We start from the raw sequence: 25,524 nt of genomic DNA, 5'->3' as shown, positions 1-25,524 counted from the left end.
GCCTCGACTCAGATAGATTTGTGTTGGAAATGGCACAATAAGACAAAGTTCTGATGAATACGTGAGATGTCTGTCTCCTTCAACAAGAGAATATTTGTTGATTTGTAGTTCAGAAAATTAGACACAGGAAATTGTTTTATTTATTTTTGCTTTATTTATCACTCTGCATGTCTGACCTCAATGGGTAAGCAGAAAACATAAAGGAATCGATGAAATAAAGGAGCTGCAAGGCTCGACGCAGCAACATGTAGGGGAAAATGAAACCTTGGGTCTTTATATAAAACTCTATGAACTCACTGAAAATTCTGGTGATATACGGTGGTGGCAGCATCATGCCAAAAGACTTGAGGCTGCCATAACAAAAACGGTGGTTTTGACTTAATACATTTTCATGGCACACTTTTCATATTTCAGATTTTCCCCTGTACATTTTTTTAAGCTCTACATTTTTTGTATCACACAAAATGCATCAAAATCTGTGATTACAACAGGGAAACATACAATTTCTTTAATTTTTAAAAATTTTAATTAAAGAGAAACATCTGATGAGAAAGATCAGATAACGTAGCTGTGAGAAAACTTTGATCTTCTAATAAATATGACATACAGAGAATCTCCGATGCACGAAAGAAGTATCATGGTGGCAGCAGCAGGAGGAAAATTAGGTCTAAAAACTACAAGTTATTTCAATCCTTCAGGCAAAAATGACACAAATGCACTTGAAACAAATCTCTAGTAATCAGTGCAAAAGGCTGTTTAAAATCTAATGTCATTAAAATGCAAATTTATGATGAGAAGCTCTTATTTTATTCCACTTTTTTTTGCCTCACTGTCATCTAAGATTTAGGTTACATCCTTGGTGAGAACATCTTGTCTGGGAACTTAATGAGTCGCCTATCTGGTCCTTGGTAGATGTTCTATAAAAGCTCAAACTTAAATTTTGCTTTCAATTTTATTTCGTGACAGATACAAATGTAGATTCACTGGTTGAAGTCGCAGCTACAGGAATAACATAAAAAAAAAAAACCAAGAGGAATATGACCAGAATAAATACATTTCATTCAGTTTATTTGATCTTTTTAGTGTGAATTCAGAAGGTAACTAACTAAATTCAGTCCAGTTGTTTCATTTTAAACCGAGTTTCATTCAGTTTTATTTTAATATCGAGCCAATTCATAACTAATATCATCACAAATGCAATGACATGATGAACAGGCTCAAATATCTGGCACTTCTAATTAGAGTCAAATTTTGGTCTAAATTTGATTTCTATCAAGGCAACTCCTTCTAATCCAATCACGTTGAATTACATAGAGGCCAATTAAATCCTAATTTTAACGCAGCACAATAACAATCTGCTTGTCCTCTTAAAAACGGTTTGCTCTTGTTTATCTGGGATATTTCTTGCTTTTGTTTTTTTATGGTTGTTATAGTTTGTGAGTTTGATGAAAGAGCTTAGTGAATGTGCTCTTCACTATTCAAAATTCAGCTGGACATCCTTCACTTCAAAGTAAATGAGATCAAAACGAAGCAAAACTAAGTTAAACTGGATAGCAACTCAACTTTTAACATTGTGGGAAAAGAGGGATGATATCAGCCATTTCAGATCTGTTTCCGTTATCCAGTTTGAGTATATTAATTATAATTGTTTTTAATATTAAACTCAATAGGTTAGGTTAGCTTTAAGTTTTGATACAGCTTCAGAAATACGTGGGAAAGGTTGTTTCTAATTAAAACATGCATTTGATGTTTCTGATGAATTTTTCTGTGGTTACTTTTGTTTCCAGATTGTTTCGTGTTTGCAGTTTTCAGAGCTAACAAATTACACAAAAGTATAGTTTTATATGACTGTAACCCACCGCACACAATGAGAACAACATCTGCGCCTTTTTAAGACAGAAACCGGCTGTTTTTCTTCAGCACCATGGACAGTAGCTGGCTGAGCCTGTAGGCCTTTGGCGCCACCTGCTGGAAGTAATTATTTTTGATGGACTGATTTAAGATTAAGGTTAGATATATATTGTAAAACAGGAAATATACACAGATTAAACCTTAAACACGCAGAATATCGTAACAACAAATGAGAAATAATGAAAGGGTGACCTCCTGAAACTGAACATTTTATTTTTATGAGAACGAAAATAACAGGCTCTTTCAGCATCAAAACCAAATGGAGAATTATTCCCTGACACAAACACACCAAATAAAGAACTTTGACTTAAAAATAAATTCACAGCGATTTTTTTTTTTATCTGGTTAGTGAAAATAAATTATTCATGAGTGGTTTAAATAAGGACAAGCTTTAATTTATGGACTATTCCCAGGCTTTAGAACTCAACTGAAAAGTTACATTAAAGTTTTACTGAGAAAAACAGCAGATAGGAGGCTACCTGACCAGCAAGTAGAAATTAAAATCTGCTATATATACACACACCTAAAAAGAGATAAGAAAACAAAAATAAAAAAATAAATCTGCACTTCCTTTTGTCAAACTCTCATTTGACTATGAAATTGATCGATTGAAACGGCTGCAGAAGTAAATTATGTTGAGTCCAATAGAGAACAAAGTGCTGGAGGACACTCCAGCTGCTGCAGTAGAAGAAAAAGTCAGATTGAAGGTTTCAGATACAAGAAAAGGTGAACAGACGATAAAACAGGACGACAACAACAGCTGCCAGGCAAACTCACAATTCATTATATTAAGTGCTTCATTAAGTGCTCTGGTCTGATTTGTTGGTTTGTTTACTTGTTGGATATGCAGGACTGTGCAATATGTGTTTTTATTGATCAATATGTGTATTTTGATTTTATTGTAGTACTGGTGTTCAACATTGCTGTTTGTATTGTATTTAATTCTGTCATGTTCCGTGTTTTTCCTGTGTATTTATTTCGAGTTTCTGTGTTTCTGAGTTTCCATGTTGTCCTGTCTTCCCCTTGATTGTCCCCAGGTGTTTCTCGTCCCTGTAATTACCTCCTGTGTATTTAGTGTCACCAGTGTGTCTGTGTCTTTGTCGGGTCCTCGTCTCGTTTGGTGTCTTGTCGAATGTGCGCTCAGTCCTTCGTGTTGTCCTTTGTGATACCAGTTGCTACAGACGTTGAGCCCTGGCTTCCGCTCAGTCGTGCTGCCTGTGTTTTTGGACTGTTTTGGATTTTTTGTTCATTAAATCATTATTATTCATCTAACCTGGTTCCATCTGCGTCTGCCTCACCACCTCAACTCATGACAGATTGATCATTTTTAGCACATTATGTCCAAGTCAAATCTCCCCTATGGGGACAGTAAAGCATAGAGCTATCATTTATCTGTCAAAATGCATTATGCAGAAGTGACTTGCTGTTGAATTAAAAAGAAAAAATGTGTTTATCTAAAAACAGAATTAGTGTGAGATGCTAAAAAGAGAGAGGAGGGGAAAAAATACTGAAAATATACAATGAAGGTAAATTATACTCTAAAAATAGATTATATTTCATGCACAAGCAGAGTTAACCAATAGGATTTTAAAAGGATTTTTGTTGATACTCTATAAAATTAGTTTTTAGAGATTAACATGCTTTAATAATGGATAGATTGTCCAAATCTCTTTGGGGCATTTTGGTCTCCTCTGTCACCTTCAGCCACATGTTTTCTGCTTCCTCTAAGCCTTGTCACAAACTGCTATCCGGACTTCAAATGACTTTTTGGTCAATTGTTTTCTTCATATTATTCTTATGTAAAGGGAGAGCAGAACTAATAGTTACCCTGCTGACATCTGAGCTGTGGCTCTCTGTAGTTCACATCCATAATTCAATCCATCAGGAAGTATATTCTCTTCCAGGGATACCATTCATCTTCTTGCTGTTCCTCTGATTAATAATCTCCTCACCCATCAATGTAGATGGATTTCTATGTCTTTTGAAACATGCTGTTGTGCCACAGTCTTCATTTCCACCCTGATACTGTTTGCTCACTAATGTTCTCAAACAAATCTATATGGCCCTCACTGAGCAGCTAGATTTATTTAATTAATTACTTTAATTACTCACAAATGGACAGTCTGAAGATAACTGGTTGCACTGGATTTTATTTAGATGCACCAGAGTAAATGGTGAATAGAATTAAAATGCAGCAAACATGTGAAAAAAACATGCACATTTTCCTTCCAGAATATTCCAAAGTATCACTAATAAACATGGCTTCGTGTAAACCATCTCCCCCACCTGTTTTGTTGGTGGAGCTCTTGGAGGCGGACTGCCTGCACGTCCCATCATCCATCCATCACTGCTCCCATCCAATCAGCTGCGGCCTGATGGGACCTGCTGTGCAGTCAAACTGTTTTTCTTCTCTCATCCTTGGATACCTTGAGAAGGGAGCACAGATCTTGTCTGTCTGCCGTGGCCGTGCCGCTACTGGTACCCCGACCTGGGCCTGATGGAGAACACCCGCCGCTTCGCGAACCGCTTCTCCGACTACAGAGGCGCGCTGCTGCCGGGCCAGAGCGCCGAGGCCGTCCTCCCAGCCATCGTTGCCAAAATTGACAAGATCCTAAAAAAGATCCAGGTCGACATCAGCGACTGCGATGGAGGGCTGTACGACGGGCCGGCCGGAGTCGCTTACATGCTGTACCACGTCAGCGAGTGTCCGCTGTTCTCCGAGCAGCGGGACGTCTACCTGAAGACGGCCAAGCAGATCATCGACGCGTCGGTGAGGTACGCGGACGCGGAGCCCGACCAAAACATGCGAGCCGCCTTTCTGCTCGGCGGGGCGGGCATCTACGCCGTGGCCGCGATGATATACAAGTCCCTGGGCTTGGCGGATTTTGTAAAGCCGCTGACCAAGTTTCGGAACCTGTGGGAGGTGTGTGCGCCCATCAATTTCCTGGAGTGCGGCTCGGACGAGCTGTTTGTGGGGAGGGCGGGCTACCTGTGCGCCGCGCTGGTCCTGAAGCAGAAGCTGGGCATTGAGGTGAGGCAGACACCCCGGGATGGCGCGATTTTCACCAAGCAAACCTGATAATAAACTTCTTAATATGCCTTATTTCACCATGACTGACCACTAATATCACACGCAGATCTGGAAACATAAACGACCTCAGCTTTTGCTGTTTAATTTACTCCATCAAGAGGGTATGAATTATATTTTTAAATGAGAAATCATTTCCTTCAAGTAGTAGTAGTAGTAGTTTGTAGTAGAATAATAGAAAACTGACTAATGAATTGAAAGTGTGGTGTTTTGTAAAGATATGGATGTTAATACGAATCTTCAGTTAGTGATGTTATTCATTTTCTGACAAACAACAGGCGGTCCCTTGGATAAAGATCAAATTCCCTGAAACATTTTTGCCCCAACTCGTCATTTGGGACAAGACCATTTTATATTATTAATGTTTGCAGCCCATTAGGGATATAACATTTTATAAGCTTATATTAAAATCAACCATGTCATTTCTCTTGCTTCTGGATGTCAACGGTCAGCTTTAAGTTTGATGCCGACCACACATGTTTGAGTGACGACATGGTTTATGTCACCTATGTCATGTGATTTAGTTTGTCACTCTTTCAAATAAAGACAATTGTAAAATGATTTTAATTTATCCTCTTCCAAATGACCTGATGAGGCAATGCAGACAAATTCAACCCATTTGTTGTAATCTGAGATTGCAGAAAAAGGAGCGTCAGTGCTGAAAAACACAATTTTCCACACAAAAAATTTTAACATATAGAAACAGTAGAGACCCAAATGGAAGTACTAAATTGTGCAAAAAGAGAATTTTGCATGATAGGTTGATTCCCTTTAAATGTTATATTTCCCTTAGGAATCAGTAACATATTTTTGAACTGAATTAAATTTAAATGTGAAACTTGAAGACGAAAGAAGAAATTCATAAGTTGGCAAACGCCTTTTGATGGTCATGTATCTTTTACAACATTGTGCTACATTTGTTTACTTGTCCTGAGTTATTATGGCACTGCACAGGTGGACAATGTCACACAAAGTCTCTTGTGGCTGAAGAGTGAGATAAACGGTCTCAAATGACTTACATGACACTTGCTGCTGACGTAACAGATACCTGATGTAATTGGTGACCTCACAAGATGGTCATCTTATTTGTGAACTTTGTTTAATTCAATTAATGTAATATTTGTAAATGATGCTGCATTCTAGAGTAAAATAAAGCTGTAATTAATCGCAGTCATACAATCCAATCTAGATTCCTTCTAGATGCAGTTTCTTGGTTGTGATTTTCAGTTTTTAAACAAGAAAATGACTAAAACCAAAATATTCAAATTTAAGCTTTAAGATGAGTCCATAAAGCACTTTGTGACATCAGTGTATGTGCATTTGTCTCATTTATAGTGATTGGATGCTCTGCATTAGTATAAAACAGACAGCAGTTTATAATACCCTGTCTCACAGTTGTTCCTTTTTGTGTGACTTTTTCACATCATCACACCAAAATTCCCAACAAGATAAAAGCAAACGCGTGAACAGAGAGACGAGGAAGAGAGACCTCTTCCGCTCCCCCTCCAGCCTAACTCCACAGGACATAGTATACCTTTGACATTCTTGACAGTTTGCTACCTCAGGTGACCTTTTGTTTCTGGTCTTACCAGCAAACTATGAGTCAGTAATGGTACATCTCTCCCAGACCAATTTGATTTCGGTTTGTTTTATAAATCACTCTTGTGTCTCAGAAAGTCACATTGCATTCTGTGGTTTGCTAGCAGAAAGAAAACAAAACATTTCTAGTCCTTTTACAGATTTTGACTACAGATTAGTCCAGTAAATTATTAAAGATGTCTTTGTTATGCAGATAACGTAAGTGTTTTTCATTTTACAGATCCTGAGCAAAGATCAGATCAAATCTATTTGCCAAGCCATCATCGAGTCAGGAAAACAATACGCCAGGAGGAAGAGGAAGCCTTTCCCTCTGATGTATTCATACTATGGAACAGAATATCTTGGTAAGAATATCTTGAGACTTTTCTGTGCAAAAGTCTCCAATCATCCCTCATTTCTTTATATCGTTCCTCCAAAGTCATCAGGGTTTCTTGCAGTTTTTTAGTTTTTAGAAAAACCCTCAGATGATCTACTTATCAGGATCACTATAGGAACAGTGAAACCTTTGCACAGTCCTAATGGTTTAATCAATTAGGACTGCTTAAAGGTTGGAAAGGTTTTTCAACCTGATCTGGTCACACAGTATCTGGACTCTGACTTACACAGGGTCCAGTTCTGGTGCAGTTTTATTTTTTTATACATGGTCTCACATTTTCCTCCATCAATGGTAGATTGTATGATGGTGAATGTATCACCAAACCATGATTCTTCCATGCTCCATAGTTTGGAATTACGTTGTTTTTCTGGAAAGGTGTATTTGGTTTATGCTAAACGTGTCGTCTGCTCTGGTCTCCAAATAATAACTTTTTTGATTCATATATAGAACAACATTTTTCTAGAAGTTTGGTTCTTTTTCTACATTCTTCCATTTTGCCTTCATGTTTTCTCAGAGAGCAAATATTTTCTAAGAAAGCTGTACATCTCTAGTCCTTTTCTGATCAACAAATAAAGTAAAAATTGGTACCAAATATCCAAATGCGTTATAAGAAAGGTGTCCTAATATCTTACACTTGACTTAGTCTGTATCTCTCTCTCTGGCTCCAGAGTTGTTGTGCTAACATGTATGAAGCTAACTGTGCTTTTCTTGACTGCATCGGATGAAGAGAAGCATCAGGGCTGGACATCCTCAGTAACTTTCAGACCAGCACAGAGTTCATAGTAAGCATAGCCCTGCTGGTCACCTCTGCATGGTTTCAGCGCCGATGGGAGATAACAGAGTTAAAACAAAAAAAGTTGACTCCCTTAGAGAGTTTAATGAAGACACTTTTAAATATCTGCATGAGTTAAACTTTGCCTGCCCTAAAACATTTGCTCACTGTTTACTGGGAAGTCTCAGATATGAAAGAAGACCGTAATGTTTGACATTTCCCAGAGAGCTGTGGTTACCCTGCATGCATTTAGTATTGATGACTTTGGGATTCACATGAATTAGCTCCACTTCTCACCAGTCTGTTCTGATTTAGCGTAGGGGGAATAATTTGTTTTGGCTCAGAGGGTTGTCGCAGTTTGTAGGTCAGCAATATTTGATTTTTATACATAGCACTGTTGATTAAAGAAAAAAATTTGTAAGGGAAAGTAAGTCTAATCTATACTGAAAATAAAAGCAATTACAACTTTATAACTTTGGTCAATTATACGTGTGTACTTGCTAAGCAATGTGGTAAATTTGCCCATTAAACTGCTTTTGAGACCATTTGGAGTCACAATGAAAATGTTTTTGTTAGACAACAAGACAGAGCATTTGCTGCAAGTTTTCCCCTTCTGTCTTCACCCTCTTTCCTGTCAAACTACTGTTAAAAAAAGCACATTTTGGAGAGAAAAAAAATCCACCACTATATTTATAAATAATTCTGGGCGTAATTGTATAATTAATTCTGAATACAAATTTGAAATATCAAACAAATACACTTTGGGTACTAAAGATGTTGTGTTAAGTACTCTCCCTTTACTAATTGACATTTTTAGTGCTTTGGTTCTTTTCACCTTCAGTCAGTTTGTATGTGGCATTTCCTGTCAAAGCCAGATGTGTCTCATTATTCAAAGTTTATTTTTTGCTGCCAGGTAGAGCAAGGTCAGTAAACCACAAGAGGCGAAGGGAAGCCTCCATGCAGCCTGCTTTTGCTCGTATCTTTCAGGATTGTGCCTGGTTGTTTGCCCAGCATGGCGTCGGCCTGCACGGCTGGTTTTGTTTGCCGCATGTTTTTGACCCGCTCCTCGCCCTGCTTCCTGTCAGGTGCAGCCCACGGCCTCTCTTCAGTGCTGCAGATGCTGCTCAGCTACCAGGATGTCCTCAGCGGGGCGGAGAAGGACCTGGTGTGGCAGAGCGTTGACTTCCTCATGACTCAGGAGCAGAACTGCAACTGGCCGGCAGAGCTGGGAGCAGTCATCGAGAGGGAAAACGAGCTGGTGCACTGGTGCCACGGCGCCCCAGGTACAACCACTGGTACTGACGCCCGGTATCACATTCCCTGTTACTATAATGTTTCCACTTCATCCTGCAGGCGTGGCGTATCTTTTTGCAAAAGCCTATCTGATCAATAAGAAGCCACAGTATCTGGACACGTGTATCCGCAGTGGGGAGCTCGTCTGGCAGAAAGGCCTGCTGAAGAAAGGGCCTGGCATTTGTCACGGGGTTGCAGGCAGCGCTTATGTCTTCCTCCTGCTTTATCGCCTCACAGGCAATTCCAAATACCTCTACCGTGCCCAAAGGCAAGCAATCATTTCTCCTCTTTCCCACTGGTGTGAAGTCTACAGGCTATAAGCCGTCTTCAATATCAGAAATTCATGAGTCGTGTCGCAAGTTGTCAGTAAAATTTATTTCCCCAATATGCTGGGAACTGATTGTACCACATATCAGCTCATAGTGCAAAATAGCAAAACGTTTTTTTCCTGACTTTCATTTTAGTTTTCACAATACAGATATATGAACTGAAGTTTTTAAAAACACATAACACAATACTGATATGTTTTGTGTTATTCCTGATGAGGAGAAACCTTTTTGTAGGTCATCTGTTAGAAATACACCAGCTGATTTACACTATTAGGCAGCAGGATCACTTTCTAAATATAGACAGATTTCATTAATTTTCTTGGCTTTCTGTGACTTTTTGCATCTCCTTTTATTCATGTGTATTTCCTCTACTTTTTACCCATAGTATTTAAACTAATTTGTGTCGTTTTCTTTGTGTGTGTGGACCACAATGTATTCTGGTTTACATTTCATGTCAGTAGGATAATTTAGAATATATATTTACTAAGAAAAAAATTTTCTTGTGTTTGTTTTTCCTGGTAAAGTAAATCTGAAAGACACTTATATTACTCATCATTTCATCATCCATCTCTTTCTGTGTCCTTCTCTTTGTCCCACAGGTTTGCAGAGTTTATCTTCACCGAGGAGTTTAAGGCGGGATCCCTCTCGGTCACCAGCATCTACAGCCTGTTCGAGGGCCTTTCCGGGACTGTTTGCTTCCTGGTCGATCTCCTGCAACCAGACCAGTCAGAGTTCCCTCTGTTCAGCGTGTTTGTGTGAACGGATCCAGCATCGCGCTGTTTCCTGACCAGAAGAGACGTTATAATTTTTACAATAGACGGAGTAACATGCACTGTAAAAGCAGGACAGTATGTGAGTGGGTTTCAGTTGGAGTGAAACATTTGATGCTGTAGCAGAGAAGGTTTTTGCTTTGTGTGGACATACACCTTGCAGGCTTTAGCAGAATCACCACTAACATTTTCTGTTTCAGTTTAGTCAGCTAAAATGAGGCCTCACAGCCATTTAAACCTGAGATACGTATTTAAAAGTTTCCTTTGGATGTCCCTTATCTACAGAGTCTAATAGAATCTCCTCAGATTTGCTTTAGCATTAAAAATAACAGCAGCTAACATGCATAAAAGAAAACAAATTTGCTCAATTTGTGAGTAAATGTAGTTCAAATGTTCTGAAAAAAATGTATAGCTGCAAAATATCTCATTAAACATATTTACATGAGTCAAAAACAATTAAATCAATCCATAAACACTGGCAGCATGTGCATTTTGCTAAAGGAACGGTAGCTAGTGGCTAGCTCTGCTGCAGTGCTAACGCAAGCCTGCATACAAACAGAAACAACAAAAAGGGATTCAGCCACAGAGATAGTGATAGTTTTATCACTGTTTTAAAACATTTCCGTTGATCCTGGTTGGTAAAATTACTGGTAAATGGATAGCCACTACAACGGTATCACTAGCTAGGCTATTAATAAACTACTCAGCTGAAAGCAACTCAAAAACTCCAATAACATTTTTAATAATTATTATTTTCTCTTGTAGTTATCTTTCAAAACCCCATTCAGAGTTTTAACTAAAAAGGAAAAGAAATAAATTAATGTGTGTGTGTACCCTTAATCTCAGGACAGAGATAAACATGTGCACTATCGACAGCCTAAAGTAAATGAAATCACAACTAAGTCACACATACGCTCAAATATAAAAAAAAAAATAAAAATAAAAAAAACGAGTCACATAATGCCTTTGAAGTTTACACCAGCTAACCATCACACAATGCAGTTAATTTAAGTCTTTAGGGACACAATCTCTCAATTTGTTGTTGTCAAAACCTTAAATATTTAATGAATAAAAAAGTGGTTCAATGACACCAAGCTTTCAGAGTTACTGATACATGTTAGAGGTACAGCAGGTAAATGTTGAGATTAATATTTGTTCATTGTTGTAACAGTTTCCCTTTGTTCTGTTTCACCTGTGTGGCTTCTGTTTTTGGTGTTTCCAGCTCTGTTGGCCACCGTGTCGGGACTTTGAAATTGTAAGACGTTGTAATTTGTTTCACCCTGTGGAAAATGAAAACAATTTGTTCTAGGCTGTAACTTTGTGATGAGAAAAGAACAAAAAGAAAAGTCTGGCTTTCTTCTTATTTTTCTTCTAAGCAAATTCCAGACGTGACTTTTTTCCACGCTGTGTAATAATTGATGTCTTTTAATTGTGATAATGTGGCCTTACAAAAATCCTTATCATTAAGTCTAAAAATACAAATGGAAGATGCTTTGGCCAGCATTTACTGTGTGAACAAGTGGCTCAAGTAATAATAAAAAAAAAAGGCCTGTAAACAACAGCAAACCAAAGCAGTTTCTGATGCTACATGTGCCTGTCGCTCCATATTTCTAAGCTACATTAGTGAGTGAATGTTGTTGCAATTACAGTCTAATCCACAGGATTATTGTTAAGTGTCCAGATCAGAACATAAATGAACAAAAGGAGATGGATGCTTTGCTTTATTCTGGCAACACATAATCTTGAAGACAATGACATGCTGTATATGTGCTAAGGCATATAAAAGCGTGGTTTTGTCGAAATATGTTTCTGTAATGTTCATTGAATAAAAATGTGAATGGCTCTTTAAAACTGAAGTTGAATATGAATAATTTTGTTCACTTTAAGCAATCTCATTGTTCTTTCTTTTTTTAATTTTGGGTGAAGTAAAACCACATTGTGCTCCATACGAACCACCAACATTTTTAAATATCTAGCAGCATAATTTCTCCAACTTGCAGATTTATTTACCTTACGTAAAAATATAGATATTTTATATACATTAATAATAATTTCAGATAGATTAAAAATATATAACATCCTCTTGTCTGGAGAATATTGAAGATGTGATATCTCTCTTTAGATGTTGGATCTTATCAGCCAAACAGCAGGTGAACATGCCGAAGATGATCAGCAATGTATCTCCATGGGTCTGTTTAGTTTCCATGGTAACCATCAGTCGTACTGGATGACAGGATGGAAACAGCCTTTATTGTCCTGCAAAGGGGAAATTCAGGGTAAGGGTTGGATGGGAGTTTTCACCCCAGTGTCTGTTACATTGTTGTATATCATAAATGCTTGTTTAGTTATTAACAAATATTTCTGAGTGTATAGACATTTAGTAATCAAAGTTAAGGCGTCATTTTATAACTAATGCTATCCGTCTCAAGCGTCTGTAGATCTGCATGAGTCGTTCTGTAAAGATTTGGCAAAAGGCAGATTAATTAAGGTTGGAATCCAATATTTTCTCTTTTCTCTCTTCTGTTTCCCCAAGTCCACATACAACTTTAATTGGATAATCCTAAGCATGTGTTATCCAAACCAAATTACTCCATGTTGTTCGTACATTGCATCTAAAAGTTAAAGGAAGCAGATCTCTGATAAAATCAGTCCTGCCAGATGGCTGACACATGTTTAGATATCCTGAATAATTCATAACATTCATTATTGTATTTACTGACCTAAATTTATTTGAATTACAATTTTTTTATTGCAGTACAATTTATATTTCTTGGTACTATGTTTCATTAATAAATTTCCTTATCATCTTTTATAATTTATGATAATATGTAGCTACACTTGTGTAACCTGAATCTGTTTGACCTCAGACTGCAAAGGAAATTAGATCAAACTGTCCTCAGAAGCAGACAGCCCAGATCTGCATGAATGAAACTACACATAAATGTTCAACTTTGAAATTATTTTTGTAGCTTTCTTATTTACCAAACTGGTTGAACGAATTCAGTATGAGTTGCAAGACTGAGAATATAAAAAAGATTTGTTTTTACTTTAAATTTATCAGTACTAATAGCTTCCACAGAGAGTCTAAGATATAAAGCTATAACTAATAAATATTAGTAGAGTCAGATCAATAAAAAGTTGACAAGGAGTTGAGTAAAGCAGGAGTCAAGTCATCAAAACCACCAAACACAGACATGCCAAGGACATGATGAGACGCTTAATGAAGAAACTGACTTCATTTTCCAGCAGGTCAGGTAAATGGTTTACTGACTATAGTTTCAGTGCAGTTGACTGGCCAACAAAACTTTCATGACCAAATAGCTCAGAAAATCTTTGGCAAAAGCAGAGACACCAAGATCCAAAGATTCAGAAGAGCTGAAGGTCGCTATTAAAGCAATCTGGGGTTCAGCAGCAGCTGATCATGCCTTCATGCCTCATGCTAATCATAAAGTAAATATTTCTGCAGCAAAACTGCTCTTTTGCTGGTCTTATGTAATAGTCCTATTCACATTTTTTTAAATAATTTGGGTTATTGGTTTTCAAGCTCTGTAAATCAGTATAACTCTGAACAATGCGTATACTGCACCATCTTCACTGTTTAAACCTAATTACCAAACTCAATTAATTTGCTCGAGTTGTTGAAAAGCAGACTACATCACTGAATGTCATCGCGTCAACCTCGGTGTCACACAGCGCCCCCTGCCGTAACTCTTTGGTATAACCTTGGCTGAGGACGCCTCAGTTCGCTGATTAGCAGCTGCAGAGGCGGCGTGCCCGTATGGTGGCTCGACGCCGTCCGCAGGGCTCGGTGGTTCCCGTAATGGACGCGAGGACCCGGGGCGAAGCAGCGCGCCGCATCCCCCCGGATGGCGGAGTGGAGTGAGTGAGGATGCGCTTCCCCAGCTCCATCTTTGTGTCGGTGTCTCTGTTCACGGCCGAGACCACGGCAGCGCTGTACCTCAGCACCACGTACCGCTCCGCCGGAGACCAGATCTGGCAGGGTCTCACCCTCCTCTTCACGCTCGTCCCGTCCGTCCTGGTGCAGCTGACCCTCACCTTCATCCACCGGGACCTGAGCAGAGACAGACCCCTCGTCCTGCTGCTGCACATCCTGCAGCTCGGTCCCATTGTCAGGTCAGAGCTGGCATGTTTGTTTATGGAGATGCAGTGGGTTCCTCCAGCTGTGCGCCGTGTCAGACGGGGACATGTCCCCATCAGTGGTGTGTAGGCGTGTGGGGGTGTGTGTGCACTCACCTAGTGTGTGTGTGTTTGAATCGTCTCTAACCTGCCTCATCTTGGATGTAGTTGCTGAAAATGCTCTGCGCACATGTTGTTGCTTGCGTCGCCTCTCTGCTTTTGTCTGGTTGTCCTCATGTTGATGCAGTATGATGCATGTGAGTGTCATTTAGATCGGAAGTAAACATCTGATCAATAGAGCCATCGATAAGTTCCACATTCCCCGTGACATTTGACAGCTAAGTCTTCACACCTTCATCAAAATCGCCCACTCAGGGTCTGATCCATGTCTGAAAATAGATTAATTGAGCACCACGAAGCTCAGCAATGATGAAGGAACCATTAAATCAAACCTGCATCTCTGCGGTCTGACTGGACCATCTGGTTACAGGAACATGAGACCATTCTTGTTTTTAGGAAAACCTCCCTGTTGTGCACACACACCCACACCAACTCTGTGATCAATGTGCAAACAGCAGTAGATCTACTTTGGTGTAAAACCGACTCACCACTCTAATATCTAGGCTGCACTGTGACAGCTGACTTAGTGGCTGATTTGCAGAGCCACTAAAAGTATTTTGCATCTGTTTTGGTTATCTGTGTTTAAGCAGTGGCTTTTAAAAGTAAGACCTTTTCACATTTTTAATGGTTGCAAACAAGATTGTAATTTTGTGGGATTTTATGTACTATGCCAACACTAAACAGTCATCAACTGTGAAAGAAAAAGATATACAGCACGGCTTTTCATTTTGTTTTTACAGTTAAAAATTGAAAACTGTTGTATTTAGTCCCCAAATGAGTTTATACTGTGGAGAACCAACTTTTGTTCTACACAAAACAAAAGGTTCTGTGTAGAACAAAAGTTACACAGAACTTTACAGTGTTGAAAAGCTGCAATAAAACCATTCTAAATTTGATAGATTGTGAAATGTTCAAATCTTGGGAAAATATTACAAAAGCTACCATTACTACACAATACAGACCACAGGTTTGAGATCTTTATTTGTGAAACCACGCATAAATCTACTTCCCAATTGTGGGGTTACTTTATGTTGGCCTATTGCATGAAATTGTCCTGAAAAACATGAAAGTTAGTGACGTAAAGTGGCGAAATGTTGAAAAGATGAAAGGTTATGACTGTTTTTGTAAGACGTTGTAACAACCTGAATTGCTATCAAATTCTAAACTTACTTCATATTACGAGTTTAAAAAGTAACCTATTCATCTGCAAAGTTTTCCAGCTTTCGAACTCTTAACCATTTTTAAAATGCCAATTTACGTTTTGTTGGATTCTATTTTAATTAATGATTAGCTAATTTTGGGGCTTTAACTACTGTTCCCAAAGAAGTAGTGTTTTAGCCTGTATTTGTTAATTAGTTTTCTAAATTTACAGAGAAACAGTCATAATTTTTAATTTACCATAACCATGAAATATAAAACAATACTGCCCCTCCCCCACTTGTTGCTATGCACTGCTGATCAGCCGAAAGGCTATTACACAAGGATAATGCGTCTAGTTGTAGATGTTTCACAGTCATGTTGTATATAATAAACTTGTGTAGAACACCAATCATTCTTAAGGTACATGTTTGTTTTTAGTTTTTTATTTTTCAGTAATGGGGAAATAAAGTAGTTTTACTTGTGTTTACTGTACCAACCCACTCTGACTTGTGCTCTCTATCTGTGTTGTGTTTGTTGCGGTGAACACTAGACAGCGAATATGATACAGTAAATAAACAAACTTTACAAAGTTATAAAACAACAGGCTAAATGTAACCATTGTTGCCACAAATTTGACACAAATCAAAACTGAATGTGTATAATAAAATTTAATCTAAAAAAAAGTGTAGCAGAAGCTTTTTAAGTAAAGGTTTAGTTTCTGCTTTTTAAAATTTTTATTTTTGAAAAGAACATTTCTTAATAGAAAATCCTTTCCCACTTACCAGAATTGCAGACTCTTCTGAAAATGTTTGTTTTATGACACATCTGTGCTTGTACAGGCAATGCCTCAAAGATTTTAATGTTGGGAAGATATTGGAGAGTGAGGAGAAATATTAGTTTTTCAGGGCTTCCTAATCATTGTGGTGTACTCTTAAAACTGGGTTATGAACATATGGGAGTTGTAGAGCCCTAAATTACATTACTGCCATCTAGCAGCTCTGAAACTGACACTGTTTGCAGTCAAACCCCTGAAGTATTTGTAGGGTTATGACTCGACATGTGAAGAAACTCTCTGTGCGACAATGCCTCAATCGAGACGGCTGTGTTGATGACTCGGTGACAACCTGTTTTGCTCTCACGTTGTTCCCCAGTAGCAGTCTCTCTCGCTCTGGCTTGTAGCAGTCTCTGTCCCCTCCAGTGCTCATTGAATCATTACTCTTCAGACATTTACATCTTCCCTGGGTGAAGCACGGCTCTAAGAATAGCGCATGTCACTGCAGGCTGCTTATCACCGACAGCACAAGCAGAGAGGGGAATGTCTATCTCTGCTGCAAACAGCCAAAGCGGCATTTTCTTGTCTTATCCAGACACAACAACGCTGAAATTATCTTCACCATTTTAACTCTGTCACTGCAGCTGGGACACCAACAGTTGTTGGGCTGGACTCGTAAAACGGCCTTCTCTGTTCTCTGAATTATTTCTAACTAGTTTTCTTTCTTCACAAAAGCTCCTTTCCTCTTTTAGATGCTTCATGCAACAAAATTTGCTTAAGTTCATCTTGATAGTGCAGCAGAGCAGAAGCCAGAAAAAATCATTTCAGTACAAGGTTCGCATTCTGTTTACATTTTTCCTTTTGGGGTTTTCATCTGTTTTTAAGCCCTCTGGAGCACAAAGTCCACAATTAAAGCAAGTTAGTAAGGAAAGTGAGCGGAGGGACAAAAGTTGCACCGGAAGATCACCTTCACAAACCAACTGTAGAAGTTGGTTTCTACCAACTGTAGAAGTTGGTTTGTGAAGTAGAAGTTGGAAATGACTTGCAAGTCATTTACAGTGCAAGTCACTGTAAATGCAAGTCACTTTGCATTTGCAGCAAAGTGACTTTGACATTGAGTCGACTGTAATCTTGATCCTGACCAAAATATCTTTTTAAAGTCAAATCCAGGTCATGGGAATATCTGAAGGACCGCATCTTTATCCACATCAGTTCAGAGGTGTTACAGTTCAAGTTCCTGTTAGGCCGGTCAGATAACAACTTTCACAATAAATTGTCCCAGAAGTTATTGCGATAAACGATAATAATATTGTTGTTTTGAGACCATTTTCAATAGAAAGGTAACGGCATGACAATGTGCACATCCTTAAAGATCAATACACTTTAAATTCTAACATATATTTAACATTGGAACTTAGAAGATATTTTAAATATTAACAATATTAATATTAACAATATTAACAAATTAACAAAACAACAACAAAAACAATTAAAATGAATTATGAAGTCTCTGTAAACAAAATTGTTCCTTCAAAAAAGGGCTAGATGAGACCAAAACACCAGACTGAAGAATTTTGTCAGCCAGTTTGAAAAACAATAAATTATGAAAACAGAAATTATTGAGCTTGCTTTAATTTATCATGCAATTAATTGATTTATTGTGACATTCTTAGCTCCTTTCTTATTTTTCCCTCATGTACTTCCCTTCTTCATTGTGTTCAGTACCTTCCTGCTGTATAACAAACTGCCTTACAGTCTTGAGAAACTTGAACATTTTATATTTTATAATGAATGTGAAGCACTTGGAGCTCCTTGTAATGTTGGATCTGACAAAAGGAAGTAAAGTTTTTAAATGAATGTGTGGAACCCTTGTAGAACTGCAACAAGCTGAAACCCTCTTCCAGTCCGAATGCTTTAAGCGCTCCAGTCGTGTGTCTGATTTTCCTGCCGTGTTTTTGAACAGATAAACATTTGGTCTCTCTGTAGACCTGTGGCTTAAATCCTGACGTCGTGCTGTTTAATTGGCTGCTGATCAGCGCCACTCGACCCTCAGCTTGTTTGCCCGCGGTCTGCTCTTCAGAGTCTTTAGTATTGCATTGGAAAATTATTGACGCTCCCTCACACTGATGGCTCTTTTGACCTCCATAATGACAAACTAGTAAATGCTGATGTAAATGACCCTAGCAGTAAAATTACCTCAGGCTTATTGCGCTTCTGCAGCATCTCAGTGCTGCAGCGTTTCACTATGTCTGTCGTGGTGAAACACTAATCAACACTAATCAATTTATTGTATGATCAATTAAAAATTAAAAGCAATAATAATAAGTACTGCTTAAAGAAAGTGTTATAAGTATAAATTTAGATATTTTCTCATAAAATACTTTTAGTGTAAGATGAGGCAGAACAAAATTCAACATCAGTTTAAATGGTTTACGAATTATTATTGTTCAAGCTATTAACACTTTATAAACCATTAATAAGCAGTCATAATCAAGCTATAAGAAAATTTTCAAACATGACTACTTCATTGGAGGATCATTAATTGGTCCACAGTTGTCACTTACAGCTTCTTTTTCACCCTTTAAATGCAAACGCTATGCAGAAATGCCCAGGTCTGTACAGTCATGCAGCTTTCAGCTCCTTCACAATAAAGGTGAAAATCTGTAACCAGTTGCGAAAGACGTCCTTCATTCACCATTCTTGTGCACGAGATGCTGTAAATAATCTGAATGAACTAAGTCGGAGAAGAAAATGTAAAAATAAGAATACATGTAAGCTGAAAATGAAACGTAATCGATCCATGATAAATTCTCAGAAGTGAAAGTGAGAAAAAAGTAATATCTAGCAGTTGTAAAGCAGCCAATGTTTTCTCCAAAAACAAACCTTTACTATGTGAAGTCAAACTTGCCTGAATATTTAGCTTCTGATGAATCACTGAACTAATATTTAGTTATATAACCACAGTTTCTCAAAACTGCTACACGTCTGTGTTGCAAAAAATTTAAATCGCTTTTGTTAGGGAGTGATTTCAACCCGGACCTCACAGGTTTTCGAAGAGATTTGACAGACCACTCTATAATAAATCTTATTGGTGTGAAAGCAGGATGCTGCTTGCTGACTGACTTATGTTTCAATTCTCATCAACACCTATTTCAAGGGAATTTCCTCCTCAGTATAAGGCAGCATGAACATTATTCCAGTCTATTAATGGTTTATAAAGTGTTTACAACTTCAATAACCAAACATTCTCCTTTCTCTTCATCTGAAGGGAAGCTACATACCTGAGGAACATAATTTTTTTTTATAGGTTTCACAGATGACAGTACATACAGCAGAAACCAAGCAATTTTTATAGTCAGTAATAATATACAACAGACTGAAACTATTTCAGCATTAGTTTGTCATTGCCTCTGCTCTCTGCTGCTCCAGGTGTCTGGAGGCGTTCTGCATCTATGGCAGCGTGGGCCAAGTGGAGGAGCCCTATGTCAGCATCACCAGGAAGAAGCAGATGCCCCGCGAGGGTCAGTCAGAGGAAGTGGAGCGGCAGGTGGGTCAGGCCGAGGGGAAGCTGTTCACACACCGGGCCGCGTTCTCCCGCACCTCTGTGATTCAGGCCTTCCTGGGATCGGCTCCGCAGCTCACCCTGCAGCTCTACATCTGCGTGCTGCAGCAGGAGGTGTCCATCGGAAGAGGTGAGGAAGAGGAGTAGGTGTGTGGGGGAGGAATTAGTGCAAGTCTGTCACAACTGTGCTACAGTGTGGGCTGAGCTGGATGTTGAGTCCAAGTGGAGTTATGTAACAACCCCACTGGTACAGATGATAAAAATGCTGCTTTTCTCTCTTAAATGCCTCTCAGGTGAAAACCTTGGAGCAGGGGTGTCAAACTCCAGTCCTCAAGGACCGCTGTCCTGCAGTTTTTAGATGTGCCACAGGTGGACACTGGAATGAAATGGCTTAATTACCTCCTTCTTGTGTAGATCAGTTCTCCAGAGTCTTGCTAATGACCTAATTATTCTATTCAGGTGTGGTGCAGCAGAGGCACATTTAAACGTTGCAGGGCTGTGGCCCTCCAGGACTGGAGTTTGACACCTGTGCCTTAGAGAGTCAGACTATAACTCATAGTGTTCAGACGCAAACTGTACATGGTACTTTGTCTCTGATGTTGAGTACTACACTTTTAACAGATTTTGCCTTCTTCTTTTTCTCCCTCTCTCTGTTAGGCACACTGATGGTGATCTCCCTTCTGTCCATTGTGTATGGAGCGCTGCGCTGCAACATCCTGGCCATTAAGCTCAAATACGATGACTACGAGGTGGACATCCGACCCATGGCTTACCTCTGCATCTTCCTGTGGAGAGGCTTCGAGATCGCCACGCGTGTGGTAGTCCTAGTTCTGTTCAGCTCCGTCCTGCAGCTCTGGGTCCTGCCTGTGGTTTTCCTGAATTTTTCGGTTTTCTTCTTCTACCCCTGGATCCTCTTCTGGCAGAGTCACTCACCGTTCCCCGAGAACATAGAGAAGACCCTCACCAGGGTGGGGACCACCATTGTTCTGTGCCTGCTGACGTTTCTCTACGCAGGCATCAACATGTTCTGCTGGTCGGCCGTGCAGGTGAAGCTGAACGACCCGGACCTCATCAACAAATCCCAGAATTGGTATCGCATGGCCGTGTACTACATGGTTCGATTTGTGGAGAACGCCTTGCTGCTCCTGCTGTGGTATATGCACAAAACGGACTTCTACGAGTTCATCTTCGCGCCTCTGCTGGTGCTGCAGCTGCTGCTGGCCTACGCCATGGCCATCTTCTTCATGCTGGTCTTCTACCAGTTCTGCCATCCGTGCCGGAGGCTCTTCTCCTCCAGCATGACGCAGGGCCTCTGGGATTGCTCGTCCTTCCTCTGCGTCTTGTGTACCTCTGCTTCCCCTCACAACAGGCCAATGGGGAGGGCGGTACTGGAGACATCTGTCCACCAAGACCCATCTAACAACCAGGTTCCCGACACATCCACCGACAGCGCAGACGATGTGCCAAACGACACCACATTTGATGTTCTCAATGACACGATCTATGACGTTCCTAATGTGGAAAACAGCATCAGAGGTGGAGTCAACGGGGACGTAAGCCACAGTATGTCCTGCAACGTCTGAAGCATCACAGCGGTCCCAATTCAGCAGACTTTTTGTAACCTTTAAAGTGCCACATCTGTCCCTCTGTTCGTCTTTCAGTTCTTCGATCTCATATTTCAATGTCTGCTTTTAAGAAAAGACAAATATAGATTCATTGTGGCTACAAACAAACAGATATGATGGTCGCTCATATTTCCAGCCAGTACCTTCCTTCCTGCAGCCTTTGGGCCATGCTGTTTAGGGATAACCTAGAACCAACACATTTAATCTGATTGTATTAGTGTCCCGTTTTGGCATGGATGCATGCAGGTGTCCAACCTCAGATGAGGTGCAACAGCTTTTAAGAAGAAAACTCGCCAGTTTTATGGCTGCAAGCAATTAGCTTTTTTTAACTCTTCCAATAATAGCTTTGCGGTTATCACACACTGCTTCTGTGATGTGCTCATGCTTGATGATGAGATGTTTCACATGATATTGTAAAGCACAGCCATTTCCAAGAAGCATTAATATGTATTTTGCACGTTTACATAAGAAAATGTCTTTTTACTCAACAGTCGAGCAGCCATAGTGACGTGAAATGCTTTTTGTCTCATCACTTTGGATATTCAGAGTGCACAAAATAGACTAACTGTATAAAGAAAAATCACTAAAAAGTTGTTTTCAATCTTAAATGTAACTTTACATTTGAGAGAATCAGTGTCTTTGCACCGTATCTGCAAAGGAATTGCCAGAATGCTTCTGTTCGTACAAATACGCAGCCTTTAATGCCAAAAAATAAAACATTCTGAGACACTTGAAGTGTTACATAAGATAAATGCCTAGTTAAAAATAAATCTAGATTTATATGTGAAGACTGCACCCGTTTTGTTTTCATGCTGTGCTCTGTTGACATCTATTGGCCAATTACTTGAACTGCATTACATATAAATATATATATACGTATATATACAGTATACTGTGTATATATATATATATACACACACACATATATATATTTGCTTTAAGTAAAAGAAATAACGTACACACACTGGTAAAATATGGACATTAACTTTTATTTACTGAACATCAATAGTTTTGAAGCTGCTTTCAAGGAATTTAACCCAGAAAAAGAGAAAAGTCCTCCAAACTACATGCACAGAACAAATAACGTCAATATAAATTAATAGAAAACACTATAGCAAATGAACATTTACAAAAACACGCCTTTTTCTTCCACATCTTTCTGCAAAATCAGAAAATGTAGTCTAACCTTTGAGCTGAATGTTTTATGAGGTATCATGACGTTTAGCATTTTCTAAGTATAAATAAGAAAGTACAACTATTGCAAAGAGGATTGAGACCAATTAGTGTTGCAGACTGTCATTTATTTTGATTGAAAATAAGTTCTACCAGCCCGGTTTTCTGAAAATAACCTTCATCCACACGGACACCAGTTCACATACGCAGAGCTGCCCGAGGGCAGAAATCGAGTCCTGGGAGGATTTCGTCTCAGGACCTGGTGTCACTTTGATCTCGGCTTCGGAGCTGACGGCGCTTGGAGGGAGAGCGTCTGCAGCTCGGCGCCGCTGTCACATCGCCACAGCAAACACACTGACCACACAGTACATGGTGCGGTTCTCCCACCGGACCGTGCAGCTTCCTGAAAATGCAAAAAAAAAAAAAAACATTTACAAAAATTTTGCCTTTAAACAGAATCAACAGCTTAGATGGCTATAGAAATTAACATTAACCAAGTAGTCAAACTGCAATCAATGCAAGAGGTTTGTGAAACAATGTGATTCTTTGATGTAGTTTGTTTCAAATTATACAATTTGAGGTGAAATCAAAGAAAAGAGAGAAAAGAACAACTTGTTTGAACATGGCTGGTTTACTTCCATCCTTAAGAACTTGTTACTGATCATGAACCATACAAATTCAGCATTCTTTCTTAATTCTCATGGCACAACTTTTTACTGAAATAACTGTTAGCTTAATGCTTTGGAATTAGTTTCCAAAGCATTGGTTTTAGTCTATGATTTTAAAGATACTCAAATAAACCATCAGCAGGTGCTTTTAGCACTCAGTGCCACACAATCCAGCTCTACTGTCTCCTACCGTCTGTAGTGGTGTCCCAGTAGCAGGAATTGGCTGTGTGGAGACCTGCACCGCTCTTCTGCATGATGGTACAATTCACTGAATCACAACAAACAGTGTTACACATATGCACATTACACCTTATGTATTTAACCAAGTACAAGCTTTCTACATCGTCACATGTGAATAATGCAAATGGTGGCTCACCGATGTATTTGAAGGGGCGACCCTGCTTCACCAGGTGAGTCAGTGAATGCTCAACGATGTTGGCGGTCCACTGGTTCACTTTGTTGTGGTTATAGTCTGTTCCACCGATCACTCCTTCGATACACTGAGGCAAAGCAACAACCAGGGGAATTTTCACCTGTACTGCATTCGAATGAAGTTTGCTACTCATAATTTTAAGGTGTAAAATCTTACCTCCTTCACCAAGACACTTGTCTCGTCAGTGTTGAAGTTGCCCTGCAGGATTGTTTTGAAAGAAACACAATGAAAGGAAACATGAAGTTGGTTTTACAGAACAGCAAACCACTCTGTTTTTATTTATTTAGTAGTATAGGTTGAATATTATGTCAACTATACCATCACTGAAACAAAGTTAAAAAAAACAGCACTGTACAGTACAGTTAATTCAGTTTATATGGAATTTATTTTCTCTTTGCTTCATTAACAGTTTTTAGACTTTGTAGAAGAGAAAGAGCAGACTGATGACAATCTTTAAATAACAACTTGACCCACAGAAATAATCCACAAGGTTTATAAACAGTTTTACATGTTAACATGATCTAAAATGAAACAAAAATTAATAACATTTCCAGATTCATTCATTATTATGATTTTGACACAACACAAAAGTTAAGTTGGCTTTAAAATTAGCAAAACATTGGTCAAAAGGTGTGCCATTTTAGATCTGAATTTTATCCTACAGATTAGGATATTATTTAAGGAGACATTTTAATCCATAACTTTACTTATTTGTTAATGATAAGTAAAGTTATCATGATTTGACACAGTTAAGAGGCCAAAAAGGACACAGAAATAACTGCCTTGCATTTGTCTTGTTCTGAGTATAAGTGCAACATCAAGTGATTTATTTTCAGTTTAGTTATATTACCCTGTCTGTTTAATTGAATTAAATCATTTTGCAGTATATGTATGGTCCCTCAGTTTGTACACCTGTCACTGTCTCTTTTTTTTTAATATCGCAGATGTTAAACAAAGAGAAAATGATGCAGAGAGAGCAACCACACCCATCAGCTAACTGACTGCGCTAACAGCTAACTGCTTTGACAAACGGACACGGATTGAAAACGTTAACCGTAGAGCTTTTTTATAAATGTATACGAATAAAAAATAACTTCACATCATCCCCAGAGGTGTACTCCTCCATCCCTGTCAGCATACAAAACACCGCCTGTCTCTTCTCTTTGTGATGATCCCTGGTGATTGTTTTTCCTGTTGAAGCGCTTCTTCTTCTTCTTCTTCTCTAGGTTTACACCGAGTGTTGGCGCCGCCTACTGGTCTGAATTATGAGTCCGTCGTGGGCTATTTAGGTTTCAGGGATTTGTAAACTCCGTTATGTCTTTTTTTCAGTGGAATGAGACTCTGGTAGGGGAAAAAAGTTTGTAATATATTAGTTAGTTTAATTTGCAGTTCTGGATTCTTACTTGTGAGTCTAAACAAATGACCACCTTCTTAAGAGAAGCTTCAAAATCTATATCACATGCAATCATTTTATAATTGCTCCTATGCCTGAGGATCCCTTAGAGACACACATTTTAACAGCTAGTATTGGAAATGAAGCACCAAGATCTGTTTCAGTGTCTTTAATTAAAATTTTCTTCTGTTGTTTCTGTTTGTTTTTTAAATAAACCTTCCATTTAAAGTGCCTCAGTTTGTTCTGAAATATCTCTTATGACAACCATTTAGCTAGGAATAGAATAGAATAGAATAGAATAGAATAGAATAGAATAGAATTATCCTTTGTTGAGCACATTTACAAGATGAGAGAAATTATGCT

The 25,524-nt window shown here is 38.8% G+C and overlaps 3 protein-coding genes and 2 long non-coding RNA genes across 5 annotated transcripts; 2 read left to right on the top strand and 3 right to left on the bottom strand.

Annotated features, from left to right (window-relative positions):
- Positions 1 to 3,237: 3,237 nt before the first annotated feature.
- LOC116723561 (lanC-like protein 3) lies at positions 3,238 to 11,844 on the top strand. Its single transcript, XM_032568589.1, has 5 exons — positions 3,238 to 4,942; positions 6,819 to 6,942; positions 8,832 to 9,029; positions 9,100 to 9,307; positions 9,968 to 11,844. The coding sequence occupies exons 1-5, from the start codon at positions 4,409 to 4,411 to the stop codon at positions 10,125 to 10,127; spliced, it is 1,224 nt and encodes a 407-aa protein (XP_032424480.1). The 5' UTR covers positions 3,238 to 4,408; the 3' UTR covers positions 10,128 to 11,844.
- Positions 9,396 to 10,041, bottom strand: LOC116723563 (uncharacterized). The gene is made up of 2 exons (XR_004340006.1): positions 9,909 to 10,041; positions 9,396 to 9,686 (listed from the first exon to the last, which is right to left on the bottom strand). It is a non-coding gene; the product is annotated as an uncharacterized LOC116723563 (long non-coding RNA).
- On the bottom strand, positions 11,843 to 13,943 carry LOC116723564 (uncharacterized). The gene is made up of 2 exons (XR_004340007.1): positions 13,861 to 13,943; positions 11,843 to 12,394 (listed from the first exon to the last, which is right to left on the bottom strand). It is a non-coding gene; the product is annotated as an uncharacterized LOC116723564 (long non-coding RNA).
- On the top strand, positions 13,872 to 22,289 carry xk (X-linked Kx blood group (McLeod syndrome)). Its single transcript, XM_032568586.1, has 3 exons — positions 13,872 to 14,272; positions 19,737 to 19,999; positions 20,527 to 22,289. Exons 1-3 carry the CDS (start codon positions 14,028 to 14,030, stop codon positions 21,450 to 21,452), a joined length of 1,434 nt encoding a protein of 477 aa, XP_032424477.1. The 5' UTR covers positions 13,872 to 14,027; the 3' UTR covers positions 21,453 to 22,289.
- A 173-nt stretch (positions 22,290 to 22,462) lies between these two features.
- On the bottom strand, positions 22,463 to 25,008 carry LOC116723562 (dynein light chain Tctex-type 1). The gene is made up of 5 exons (XM_032568591.1): positions 24,868 to 25,008; positions 23,925 to 23,966; positions 23,712 to 23,835; positions 23,526 to 23,603; positions 22,463 to 23,070 (listed from the first exon to the last, which is right to left on the bottom strand). Exons 1-5 carry the CDS (start codon positions 24,904 to 24,906, stop codon positions 23,000 to 23,002), a joined length of 354 nt encoding a protein of 117 aa, XP_032424482.1. The 5' UTR covers positions 24,907 to 25,008; the 3' UTR covers positions 22,463 to 22,999.
- Positions 25,009 to 25,524: the final 516 nt, after the last annotated feature.

The sequence above is a fragment of the Xiphophorus hellerii genome, chromosome 7 (genome assembly GCF_003331165.1).
Source record: "Xiphophorus hellerii strain 12219 chromosome 7, Xiphophorus_hellerii-4.1, whole genome shotgun sequence".
NCBI lineage: Eukaryota > Metazoa > Chordata > Actinopteri > Cyprinodontiformes > Poeciliidae > Xiphophorus > Xiphophorus hellerii.
The sequence above is the reverse complement of the archived record's forward strand: the minus strand, read 5'-3'. Positions and strand labels throughout refer to the sequence as shown.